General features: G+C 37.2%; 5 protein-coding genes across 5 annotated transcripts; all 5 read right to left on the reverse strand.

Annotated features, from left to right (window-relative positions):
- Nucleotides 1-317: 317 nt before the first annotated feature.
- Nucleotides 318-4230, reverse strand: LOC137572451 (glycoprotein-N-acetylgalactosamine 3-beta-galactosyltransferase 1-like). Its single transcript, XM_068284212.1, has 3 exons — nucleotides 4073-4230; nucleotides 691-1405; nucleotides 318-632 (listed from the first exon to the last, which is right to left on the reverse strand). The coding sequence occupies exons 1-3, from the start codon at nucleotides 4228-4230 to the stop codon at nucleotides 318-320; spliced, it is 1188 nt and encodes a 395-aa protein (XP_068140313.1).
- A 73-nt stretch (nucleotides 4231-4303) lies between these two features.
- Nucleotides 4304-5270, reverse strand: LOC137572452 (glycoprotein-N-acetylgalactosamine 3-beta-galactosyltransferase 1-like). The gene is made up of 2 exons (XM_068284213.1): nucleotides 5264-5270; nucleotides 4304-5175 (listed from the first exon to the last, which is right to left on the reverse strand). Exons 1-2 carry the CDS (start codon nucleotides 5268-5270, stop codon nucleotides 4304-4306), a joined length of 879 nt encoding a protein of 292 aa, XP_068140314.1.
- Nucleotides 5271-5747: 477 nt separating this feature from the next.
- Nucleotides 5748-7215, reverse strand: LOC137572427 (glycoprotein-N-acetylgalactosamine 3-beta-galactosyltransferase 1-like). The gene is made up of 3 exons (XM_068284185.1): nucleotides 7134-7215; nucleotides 6241-7073; nucleotides 5748-6182 (listed from the first exon to the last, which is right to left on the reverse strand). Exons 1-3 carry the CDS (start codon nucleotides 7204-7206, stop codon nucleotides 5865-5867), a joined length of 1224 nt encoding a protein of 407 aa, XP_068140286.1. The 5' UTR covers nucleotides 7207-7215; the 3' UTR covers nucleotides 5748-5864.
- Nucleotides 7216-7949: 734 nt separating this feature from the next.
- On the reverse strand, nucleotides 7950-8962 carry LOC137572453 (glycoprotein-N-acetylgalactosamine 3-beta-galactosyltransferase 1-like). Its single transcript, XM_068284214.1, has 2 exons — nucleotides 8901-8962; nucleotides 7950-8854 (listed from the first exon to the last, which is right to left on the reverse strand). Exons 1-2 carry the CDS (start codon nucleotides 8950-8952, stop codon nucleotides 7950-7952), a joined length of 957 nt encoding a protein of 318 aa, XP_068140315.1. The 5' UTR covers nucleotides 8953-8962.
- Nucleotides 8963-9955: 993 nt separating this feature from the next.
- LOC137572432 (glycoprotein-N-acetylgalactosamine 3-beta-galactosyltransferase 1-like) lies at nucleotides 9956-11591 on the reverse strand. The gene is made up of 5 exons (XM_068284193.1): nucleotides 11566-11591; nucleotides 11411-11501; nucleotides 11226-11338; nucleotides 10485-11171; nucleotides 9956-10422 (listed from the first exon to the last, which is right to left on the reverse strand). The coding sequence occupies exons 2-5, from the start codon at nucleotides 11472-11474 to the stop codon at nucleotides 10264-10266; spliced, it is 1023 nt and encodes a 340-aa protein (XP_068140294.1). The 5' UTR covers nucleotides 11475-11501; nucleotides 11566-11591; the 3' UTR covers nucleotides 9956-10263.
- Nucleotides 11592-11643: the final 52 nt, after the last annotated feature.

Consider the following 11643-nt stretch of genomic DNA (forward strand, 5'->3'; position numbering starts at 1 on the left):
GACCAAAGTTAATTTACCCTTATGGGTCTTCCTCAGAAGGAAACCTCCTCAGTAGCCTGCCCTTCGCTTTAATAACTATTGCTAAATTATTTTTTACAGCATTCGCATTGAACACCATAGGTAAGGAAAGAGTAACAAAAACCTTGCAATGGTTAACAAATTTTGAGGCGGTCGAAGTTAGCCACAGCCCTCTGGATTAATAATTATTTTTGGGGTATTTATTTATAAACAAAAAGTTCATATCGGTCAACAATGTTGGAAAGTCGGATACATCAAAAGGTATGAAGATATTTATCCTAAATTGCTTGAAGATCGTTTTAAGCTGCAAGTGTCAGATTTTTCAACCACCACTTAGACATATTTAATTCTAAGGAACTAAGATTCCTGTCATTCTTATCCATAGTGGCATTTTCAAACCTATCCTCATCGTCAACGGAATCCTCGTTAGTGTCTGCGGGTTGATCAATTGGAGGGGGCAATAGTTCACCCACTTTTAATTTAGCAGGTAGGGGATCCAGCGTTCGATGCAGCCCATGGATTTTCAAATTGTAGATCAAGTAGTCCATTATATACATGAGGTAGGGATCCACATAATGCCACGAAATTGCTAAGTGTGAACAACAATCGAGACCCTATGATATAGTACCATTAGGACAGCGAAATTGGTGGAAACGTAAAGGAGAAACTTACATCGTCATCCTTGTAATATTTGAAGGACCAATACCAAAACGCTGTATCGAATTTAGGTGGAACTAAATGAAATTCCGGACCAGACATAAACATACGGCCACGACCTGTGGAATCTCGCGAATCACCAGCAGTGATATTTAAGTTTTCCATGCAACGTCCAAGTTCAACATCCTCAGCCTCAGAAATGCCAGTATAGCAAATTTCAGGATTGCCTATGCCCTTCTCAACTAACTGACGAAGAGCTTCCCGGCTAAGGACATAACCAGCTCCACCGGACATAAAACCCTGCTTAAGGTAATGATTAAACTTGCAACCAAAGTAAATCGGCGTTTGAGGACTATATGGGTACAACATATATCGAAGATTCTCGACCACAGCATAGGTATCGTCATCGGCCTTGTAAAACCAATCGGCGTCATTGTAATGATGTTTATAAACATACTTGAAGGCCTCCTGAACCTTTCTCCACAGATTCTCACGTCCTTCCGATACATTTAACTTCACCGTTGGAAGTTCTTCATCCTCCTCTGAGCTCATAAATAAGAGAATGTTACATCTTTTACCCCAAGTTCGTTTCACATGAAGTGCTCTCTCTTTGTGGTTCTTTGGATTTGTCATAACCCAGCAGAGAATCCGAACTTCTTTCTTTAATTTATCGGCTATTGTGGAGTTATAGTTTTTAGACTCATAACTGTTTTGATGCTCAACGGTTTTCCTATAAGAGTTAAACGATGTTTTAATTTCAGGTGTCTCAAAGAACTGAGCTAAGCAAATTCCTGCAATCAATCCCACACTCAGAGTACACAGAATGCATTTCTTTGATGGAGGTTCTAAAACAGGAAGGTCGTTTAGTACAGATTAGAAGGAAATAATTTGATTTATTTAGCTTGCCTTCTTTTAAGTGATGTGATGATCTACGTAGCATTTCGATAGTACAACAAGCTGATAATGTTTTTTGTTTTTATTACGTATGCCAAGCTCTTTTTAATTTTAAATATTGTTAGACCATTTAAACCAATTCGCTGTGGTCTCAATTTCTAAGACTCAAATTACATTTCCACATCTAGAAGTTTGTTTACACTTATGTATTGTGCGATTTAGAAAATCGTTGTTTGTTAACATTTTATGTTCTTTATTTGAATGTGGCTCCACTTGAGACAACCGCGTCAGTCGCCTATTCTTCACATTGATGACTAATACTAAATCCTTGTTTAGTGGGCTGTTCCTGAGATCCTAGTTTACTTTTTCTTTTCTACTTCTAATGCTGCTGAAATATCTTTGGAGTTACGGTTTCTGTGCTATTCTAATATTCGTTTTTTTTTCATACATGGGTAGGTAGGTACATTTGAAGTTTGCATTTTTATTGCTTTATATGATTTGATCAACATTACGAATATTGATGCTGTTGGATTAGATCATGTTAAATGTATGATTGCTATTTGTTATTGTGTGTTTGTATTTAACTTTATGAATTAGAAATTTTAAGCCGGTTTCATCATGTGAACCAGAGGGCAGGGACTAACTTCGACCACGTCAAAGTTTGTAGACCCTTGCAACTTTTTTTGTAACTCTTTCCTCACCTATTAGTCATCAATGTGGCCGTTTTATCTAAAAAGACTTATGTTTGCGAAAGAACGGCCTATAATCATAGGAAATAACGAAGATATTGATCAAAGTCACTGTTTTCGACCGATCGTTGCTATGGGAGCCATATGAAATAGTCACCCAATCTTTATCAAATTTAACACAGTCGTTAATAGGCGTAATAAACAGTAAACTTAATATTTTAAGTTTCACGACAATAGCACAAAAAATAACGAAGTTATTGTGAAAAGTCACTGTTCGTGACTTTGGCGTTTGTACGGGAGCTATATGATATAGTGGTCTAGTGTGGATATTTAAATCTTTGTAGATTTCTAATAAGTTCATTTGAAAACTTAGCCACTTTTGGAAACCTGGAAAAAGGAATCAAAATTGGAATTCCGTAAATTTTCAAAAGATATTTTTTAGTTGAGACACCGATGGCTCAGAAGCTGCACACCGTGAAGGGCTAAAGATGTCTCTTTAATTCTAATTGTCATTAGACAAAGTCAACTAATATGGAATAGCCGCCCGAGTCGGATACGGGCAGAGAAAGTTTCTTCGTTGCGGATTGAGAGTCCCTTAGATCGAATTTATTTAACATTTTATTCCTAAGCATCATCCTGCGGACGACGAAGGCCTTCGACGGACCGGACGGATGGGTAAGTCCTAAGTTCTGAACCATAAATCATGATCGATCTGGTATTAAACTTGTGTTAAACTAAAAACGCTAAAACGCTATTTATAATTGAAATCATAATTTAAATTGAAGATTTCCAAATTCCAATTGACATTTTTATTTCGAGTACCTATAAGCATATACATATGTGGAATTGGATTTATCCCGGTTATTTATTTCGATATTATTTAAGGATGTGATTTCCTTATTTAGTCTTATTTTATTCACAATGTTTCTTTGTGTTAAGAATACATATATTTAATTATTATTATAATGGCCTTAGTGATAAATTTGGGTGTGCGATGTGATCGAGGCGAGAGTACGATTGCGAGTGTTTTTGAATCGACGCTTCTGCTTTATTTTTCAATGAGTGAGTCGACCAGATAGGTACGGCCGCTGCGTGTCGTTCCGTCTCGCTCGCTATGATGCCCGCCTGACACTTCATTTCCTACATATGTATGTACATACATATATCTACCTTACAGTTAAGATTCACCAAAACAAAATAATACTATCCCTAATTTGGCTTTTGGATGCCCGAAATGATCCAATTATTTAATTTGATTACCGTTTATTATAAGAACCATCATTTTAGTTTAGTCAAATCGTATTATGTTAACCCGGCCCCCTCTTTGATCAAAGAATATTCTTTGACTAAGAGGGGATGTACATGATCTGGAATTGTTTCCGGTTGTGTACATTACAATATCTCTGAAAAATCTGAAGGTTTTAAGAAAAGTCACTGTTCGTGACTTTGTCGTTTGTATGGGATCTATCTTATATAGTGGTCCGATCCGGCTTAATCCGAGATATACAACCCCTGCAGTATATACCAGCCTACATGTAAAATTTCAGCTCAGACGGACGGACGGACGGACGGACATGGCTATATGAACTCGTCTCGTCGTGCTGATGAAGAATATATATACTTTATATAGCCGGAAATGCTTTCTTTTATGCGTTGCACACTTCTGACCAAAATTAATATACTCTTTTTGCAAGGGTATAAAAATTATAAATTACTTGTTACTAAATGTCAAACCCTTTAGCATCCGCTTATACTTCATTACTTCCATGGAGGTAAAATGGCTATCATTTTTATACATAGTCACATTATCAAACCTATCCTCATCGTCAACGGAATCCTCGTTAGTGTCTGCGGGTTGATCAATTGGAGGGGGCAATAGTTCACCCACTTTTAATTTAGCAGGTAGGGGATCCAGCGTTCGATGCAGCCCATGGATTTTCAAATTGTAGATCAAGTAGTCCATTATATACATGAGGTAGGGATCCACATAATGCCACGAAATTGCTAAGTGTGAACAACAATCAAGACCCTAGGATATAGTACCATTAGGACAGCGAAATTGGTGGAAGCGTAAAAGTGAAACTTACATCGTCATCCTTGTAATATTTGAAGGACCAATACCAAAATGTTGTATTAAATTTAGGTGGAACTAAATGCCATTCCGGACTAGACATAAACATACGACCACGACCTGTGGAATCTCGCGAATCACCAGCAGTGATATTTAAGTTTTCCATGCAAAGTCCAATTTCTACATCCTCAGCCTCAGAAATGCCAGTATAGCAAATTTCAGGATTGCCAATGCCCTTCTCAACTAACTGATAAAGAGCTTCCCGGCTAAGGACATATCCAGCTCCACCGGACATAAAACCCTGCTTAAGGTAATGATTAAACTTGCAACCAAAGTAAATCGGCGTTTGAGGACTATATGGGTACAACATATATCGAAGATTCTCGACCACAGCATAGGTATCGTCATCGGCCTTGTAAAACCAATCGGCGTCATTGTAATGATGTTTATAAACATACTTGAAGGCCTCCTGAACCTTTCTCCACAGATTCTCACGTCCTTCCGATACATTTAACTTCACCGTTGGAAGTTCTTCATCCTCCTCTGAGCTCATAAATAAGAGAATGTTACATCTTTTACCCCAAGTTCGTTTCACATGAAGTGCTCTCTCTTTGTGGTTCTTTGGATTTGTCATAACCCAGCAGAGAATCCGAACTTCTTTCTTTAATTTATCGGCTATTGTGGAGTTATAGTTTTTAGACTCATAACTGTTTTGATGCTCAACGGTTTTCCTATAAGAGTTAAACGATGTTTTAATTTCAGGTGTCTCAAAGAACTGAGCTAAGCAAATTCCTGCAATCAATCCCACACTCAGAGTACACAGAATGCATTTCTTTGATGGAGGTTCTAAAACAGGAAGGTCGTTTAGTACAGATTAGAAGGAAATAATTTGATTTATTTAGCTTGCCTTCTTTTAAGTGATGTGATGATCTACGTAGCATTTCGATAGTACAACAAGCTGATAATGTTTTTTGTTTTTATTACGTATGCCAAGCTCTTTTTAATTTTAAATATTGTTAGACCATTTAAACCAATTCGCTGTGGTCTCAATTTCTAAGACTCAAATTACATTTCCACATCTAGAAGTTTGTTTACACTTATGTATTGTGCGATTTAGAAAATCGTTGTTTGTTAACATTTTATGTTCTTTATTTGAATGTGGCTCCACTTGAGACAACCGCGTCAGTCGCCTATTCTTCACATTGATGACTAATACTAAATCCTTGTAGTGGGCTGTTCCTGAGATCCTAGTTTACTTTTTCTTTTCTACTTCTAATGCTGCTGAAATATCTTTGGAGTTACGGTTTCTGTGCTATTCTAATATTCGTTTTTTTTTTCATACATGGGTAGGTAGGTACATTTGAAGTTTGCATTTTTATTGCTTTATATGATTTGATCAACATTACGAATATTGATGCTGTTGGATTAGATCATGTTAAATGTATGATTGCTATTTGTTATTGTGTGTTTGTATTTAACTTTATGAATTAGAAATTTTAAGCCGGGTTCATCAAGTGATTGTTAAAAAATTCTAATTACTTGTTACTAAGTGTCAAAGTCTTTAGCATCTGCTTATACTTCATTACTTCCATGGAACTAAAATGGCTATCATTTTTGTACATAGTCGCATTATCAAACCTATCCTCATCGTCAACGGAATCCTCGTTAGTGTCTGCGGGTTGATCAATTGGAGGGGGCAATAGTTCACCCACTTTTAATTTAGCAGGTAGGGGATCCAGCGTTCGATGCAGCCCATGGATTTTCAAATTGTAGATCAAGTAGTCCATTATATACATGAGGTAGGGATCCACATAATGCCACGAAATTGCCAAGTGTGAACAACAGTCAAGACCCTAGGATATGATACCATTAGAACAGCATAATTGTGGAACGCGTTAAAGTAAGACTTACATCGTCATCCTTGTAATATTGATAGGACCAATACCACTCATAATCTCGTTTAATCAGATGATGTTCCGGCATAAACATAAACATACGACCACGACCAGTGATATCGCGCGAATCTCCAGCTATGACTTTTAAATTCTCCATGCAACGTCCGATTTCAACATCCTCAATTATCCCAGGTGAGTAAAATTCGTAACTTGATAGGCCTTTCTCAACTAACCGACGAAGCGCTTCCCGGCTGAGGACATAGCCAGCTCCACCGGACATATAACCCTGCTTAATGAACCGTTTCAGTTTAAATCCAAAATAAATCGGCGTTTGAGGACTATATGGGTACAACATATATCGAAGATTCTCGACCACAGCATAGGTATCGTCATCGGCCTTGTAAAACCAATCGGCGTCATTGTAATGATGTTTATAAACATACTTGAAGGCCTCTTTTACCTTTCCCCAAAGATTCTCGCGCCCTTCGACCACATTTAACTTTACCGTCGGAAGTTCTGCATCCTCCTCTGAGCTCATAAATAACAGAATGTTACATCTTTTACCCCAAGTTCGTTTCACATGAAGTGCTCTTTCTTTGTGGTTCTTTGGATTTGTCATAACCCAGCAGAGAATCCGAACTTCTTTCTTTAATTTATCGGCAATAGTGGAATAATTGTCCTTTGGCTCATAACTGTTTTTATGTTCTACACCTTTATCTTGAGAATTAATAGATCTCTGGCTAACACACGAATATTTAGTTTCAGGTGTATCAAATAATTGAGCTAAACAAATTCCTGCAATTAACCCCGCGGTCAGAGGTAAAAGAATGTAAGTTTTCGATGGAGGTCCTGAAGGATAAATTGTAAACCTTTACGAATAAAACAAAAATGTTGTGTACCTTAACTTACCCTCCCTTTCATAAAGCGATGACGACTGTCTAATTAAAACTTTGTATAAATTTCGGGTAAATTTCGCTAGCATATTGATCGGCTGGAGTCTCAAAATGTCGATGTTAAATATTTTCAAGTGTTCTATGTACTGATTTCTATTTCGAATCAATTTGTCTTGGAACATATTCAAATCTGCTGGTGAAATAATGTCAATTTCTGTTTAGTCACAGTCATATAGCTTTTTGTTTGAATATATTTTTCTTTTTACTAGCTTTGAAAGTTCGTTGAACCTTTAATATATCCTTAATACATTTAAAGGTTAATTTTGCGATATATATGTCTCAAGTAAATTCCCTTTTATTTTTTCGAGCTTAGTCATTTTTAATTCTTGTCACGCTGCTTCTCGTTCAGTAAATTGTTCTCAATGACAAAATTTTGAGAGATTGTCTAGTTAACTTTCTAGGGTATACCTTATTAAAATCAAAAAAACGGGTTATGCTCCTAATGTCAAGTTTCTTAGCTTTAAATGAATTAAGTTCTTTTTATGGGAGGTTATTGTTGCTTTCCTGAGATCCTTAGATGTGGTCGCATTAGGGAACCTATCCTCATCATCCACGGAATCCTCATTTGTGTCCGCTGGTTGTTCAATTGGAGAGGGCAGTAACTCCCCGACTTTTAATTTAGCTGGTAGGGGATCTATAGTTCGCAGCAACCCATGGATTTTCAAATCATAGATTAAATAGTCCATTATATACATGAGATGGGGATTTACATAGTGCCATGAGATTGCCAAGTCTGAGCAACAGTCAAGACCCTTAAAGTCAAATTCATTATTCACGATATATGGATTTGGCAAAACATATTGGAGCTTACTTCATCAGTTTTATAATATTGGTAGGTCCAGTACCAATTTTTCTTATTATACTTATGTGGAAATAGATGTTCTTCTGGAATAAAGGGAAACATACGTCCATGCCCCATGGGGTCTCGAGAATCACCAGCAGTAACATTCAAGTTCTCCATGCAACGTCCAACTTCAAAATCCTCAGCCTCAGAAATGCCAGTATAGCAAATTTTAGGATTGCCTAAGCCCTTCTGAACGAACTGTCGAAGAGCTTCCCGGCTAAAGACATAACCAGCTCCACCGGACATAAAACCCTGCTTAAGATAAAGACTAAATTTGCAACCAAAGTAAACCGGCGTTTGAGGATTATATGGATACAACATATATCGAAGATTCTCGACCACAGCATAGGTATCGTCATCGGCCTTGTAAAACCAATCGGCGTCATTGTAATGATGTTTATAAACATACTTGAAGGCCTCCTGAACCTTTCTCCACAGATTCTCACGTCCTTCCGATACATTTAACTTCACCGTTGGAAGTTCTTCATCCTCCTCTGAGCTCATAAATAAGAGAATGTTACATCTTTTACCCCAAGTTCGTTTCACATGAAGTGCTCTCTCTTTGTGGTTCTTTGGATTTGTCATAACCCAGCAGAGAATCCGAACTTCTTTCTTTAACTTGTCGGTTATAATGGAGTTATTCTCATTAAGCTCTTGGCTTTTTTTATATTCTACGCTTTTCTCATGTAAAGGAATTTGCGGGGATTTTCCAAACGATTTCTGCTTTACACGTGGATATATAATTTCAGGCGTCTCAAAAAATTGAGCTAGACAAATCCCCGCAATCAATCCCACAATTAGGGTAAAAAGCGAACATAGTTTTGATCTGGGGGCTTAAACGAAATCTGTGATTATATTTGAGAAATAAGTTTAACTCACCTTCATGATTCATTGGATATTGGTCCAATGTGAGCCTTTCTCTAGCTGACATGTTGATCCGAATGTGGTCAGAATGGGTCTGTTACATGTATTTTTATATCTCTAAGTTTTCTGGCTGCGGTTTATTAAACCATTTCAAACTAAATTTTGTACGTACAATCTTGATTTAAGCAAAGCCTACATATATGTAAAACCACTTAAAGATTCTTTCCTTTTCAACTTTTTCATTTATTTTATAATTATACCATACACCCATAGGGTGAAATGGTATATTAAAGTCGCCAAAATGTATGTAACAGGCAGAAGGAAGCTTCTCCGACCCTATAAAGTATATATATTCTTGATCAGGATGAATAGCCGAGTCGATCTAGCCATGTCCGTCTGTCCGTCCGTCCGTCCGTCCGTATGAACACGCAGATCTCGGAGACTATAAGAGCTAGAGCCACCAAATTTGGTATGTATACTCGTGTATTATGTACATATATAGAGTTAATTGGAATTTCGGCCACGCCCCTTACGCCCCCAGGAATCACATAAAACTGTTTTTCATAAAAAGTATAACAGTTAGAGACATCAAATTTGGTTTATATACTCGTTTAGTTGGCGCGCAGAAACTAATTGTTTAAACTTTTTGCCACGCCCCTTCCGCCCCGGGAATTTACATAAAACTGATTTTCTTAAAAACTATGACAGCTACCGACATCAAATTTGGTATGCAGACTAGTTTAATAGACGCGCAGAAACTGGCTATTTAAAAAATTTTGCCACGCCCACTTCCGCCCCCGCAAATTAAACAAAACTGATTTTATCAAAAACTAACAAAGCTAAAGTCACCAAATTTAGTATGTATACTGGCTTAGTATGCGCGCAGAATATATATATTTTCATATTTTGCCACGCCCACTTCCGCCTCCATAATTAAGAAAAAACCGATTTCCTCCTGTAGTTTTTTGACCATCGCATTCAAATTCGGCAGACTAATCTTAATCTTATCTATTTCTACAAAACTACCAAATTTTATTGAAATCGGACTAGAAACATGCAAAATATGCGTATGAACGTATTTTACTAAGCGGTCCACAAGGCCAGAATTGGCCGTTGGCTAGTGGCGGCGCTAGAGTGCTCGTGTGTTTGTAGAGTCAGCGAGATAGCACATAGTATGAAGCATGTAAAAACAATTTAATAGACATATGTACATTTGGTTTTCGAAATTTAAAAAAATTTGTTTCTCCTGGTGTATGGTATACCCGAGTCGACGAGTCGACTTACTTGCTTCATTATTTTTCTATTACATCATTTTTTTTAGTTTGTATGCGTCTTTTATGGCTTGGTAGACTGCGGTTCTCGAATTGATATATTTCCGTTATTTCATGAATGAAGTTGGCAAAACTTCATTCAGAGGCTCCAATGATTTTCGTAGGCCATACACTTGCAAATTGTAGATTAGATAGTTCAAAACATACATGTGATGGAAATGTACCAAATGCCACGAGACTGCCAACTCTGAACAACAGGTAGGACACTGCAAAGATGTTTTCAGACGATTAATACAATGTAAATTAGAAAATAATAAGAAAAACTTACAGTTTCCGTGTAGGATGGATAGGTACCGTTCCAATATTTCTTGTTAAATCTAACCAGAGATAAAAATTTTGCCGCCTCACAGGGAACCATCCTATCACGGCCTATGGAATCGCTCGAGTCGCCAGCAATGACATTCAAATACTTCAAACAGCGCCCAATTTCGATAGCCTCATTGACTACAGTGCCGGGTAAGCATTTTTCCGAATTGGGTATACCTTCTTTCACAAATCTTCGTAGAGCTTCACGGCTAAGAACAAAATCATCTCCAGTGTTGTTTACGTGCGGCGACATGGTCAAACCAAAGTGTACGGGTTTTTGAGAACTATACGGATAGAGCATGTAACGAAGATTCTCAATCACAGCATACGTGTCGTCAGTGGCCTTGTAGAACCAATCGGCATCGTTGTAATAATGCTTATATATATACTTGAGTGCCTCTTCCATTTTTCGATAATAATTCTCAGGCCCCTCGGTTGCATTCAATTTTACCGTAGGCAATTCCCTATCCTCGGCCGTGCTCATGAATAGTAAAACATTGCAGCGTTTAGCCCAAGTACGTTTCACGTGACGGGCCTTGGCCCTGTGATACTTTGGAGTGGTCATTATCCAGCAGAGAACACGAACATCCTTCTTCAACTTATCGGCTGTGGAAGTGTTTCCAAGAGCGGTATCACTGGTGAGGCGTTTCTGTAACAAAATAACTTTAAAACTTTTTGTCTTTTCAACAATTGACTGACTTACACATATATCTTTAGATGTAAAGGTAGAAAATTGTGAGAAAAAACGTGTTAAACTAAATCCTGCTAAAAGACCCATAATCAGAATAACAAATACACGACACTTAGTCCGAGGGGCTAAAATATAAACTTTCACTTATCTTTATAAATGTGAAATTATTTTTCTTCATTTTTGGCAATATTTCTTACTCTTTTTTGGATGAAAAGATGACAACTGTTCAGTATCAAATATCTGCGTAAATCTAGGTGACATCTTTAGTCGACTGCAGTCTGTAGATATCTGGCATAGAAAGTTCTCCGTTTCGGTTTGTTTATAATTTAAAATGAATTCGTCACTCTCTTACATTTTTCAAGAGAGTAGAACCAATCATCGAAGTCAAACTTCTAAGTTGTTTAAATGAATGTAATAATTATTTGCTATT

Source organism: Drosophila tropicalis, unplaced genomic scaffold, assembly GCF_018151085.1.
Source record: "Drosophila tropicalis isolate 14030-0801.00 unplaced genomic scaffold, ASM1815108v1 contig_302, whole genome shotgun sequence".
Taxonomy (NCBI): Eukaryota; Metazoa; Arthropoda; class Insecta; order Diptera; family Drosophilidae; genus Drosophila; species Drosophila tropicalis.

Bases quoted from the DNA above. Each gene is read 5' to 3' on its own strand.
- LOC137572451 (XM_068284212.1), bottom strand. From the start codon at position 4,230: ATGTATATAATGGACTACTTGATCTACAATTTGAAAATCCATGGGCTG. The intron at 1,406-4,072 runs GTTTGATAATGT...TAACTCTTATAG, and splicing joins TCCGTTGACGATGAGGATAG to GAAAACCGTTGAGCATCAAA. The intron at 633-690 runs GTAAGTTTCTCC...ACTATATCATAG, and splicing joins AATATTACAAGGATGACGAT to GGTCTCGATTGTTGTTCACA.
- LOC137572427 (XM_068284185.1), bottom strand. From the start codon at position 7,206: ATGCTAGCGAAATTTACCCGAAATTTATACAAAGTTTTAATTAGACAG. The intron at 7,074-7,133 runs GTAAGTTAAGGT...TTTATCCTTCAG, and splicing joins ATCGCTTTATGAAAGGGAGG to GACCTCCATCGAAAACTTAC. The intron at 6,183-6,240 runs GTAAGTCTTACT...ATCATATCCTAG, and splicing joins AATATTACAAGGATGACGAT to GGTCTTGACTGTTGTTCACA.
- LOC137572453 (XM_068284214.1), bottom strand. From the start codon at position 8,952: ATGTCAGCTAGAGAAAGGCTCACATTGGACCAATATCCAATGAATCAT. The intron at 8,855-8,900 runs GTGAGTTAAACT...ATTTCGTTTAAG, and splicing joins ATATCCAATGAATCATGAAG to CCCCCAGATCAAAACTATGT.
- LOC137572432 (XM_068284193.1), bottom strand. From the start codon at position 11,474: ATGTCACCTAGATTTACGCAGATATTTGATACTGAACAGTTGTCATCT. The intron at 11,339-11,410 runs GTAAGAAATATT...TTTATATTTTAG, and splicing joins ATCTTTTCATCCAAAAAAGA to CCCCTCGGACTAAGTGTCGT. The intron at 10,423-10,484 runs GTAAGTTTTTCT...ACATCTTTGCAG, and splicing joins ATCCATCCTACACGGAAACT to TGTCCTACCTGTTGTTCAGA.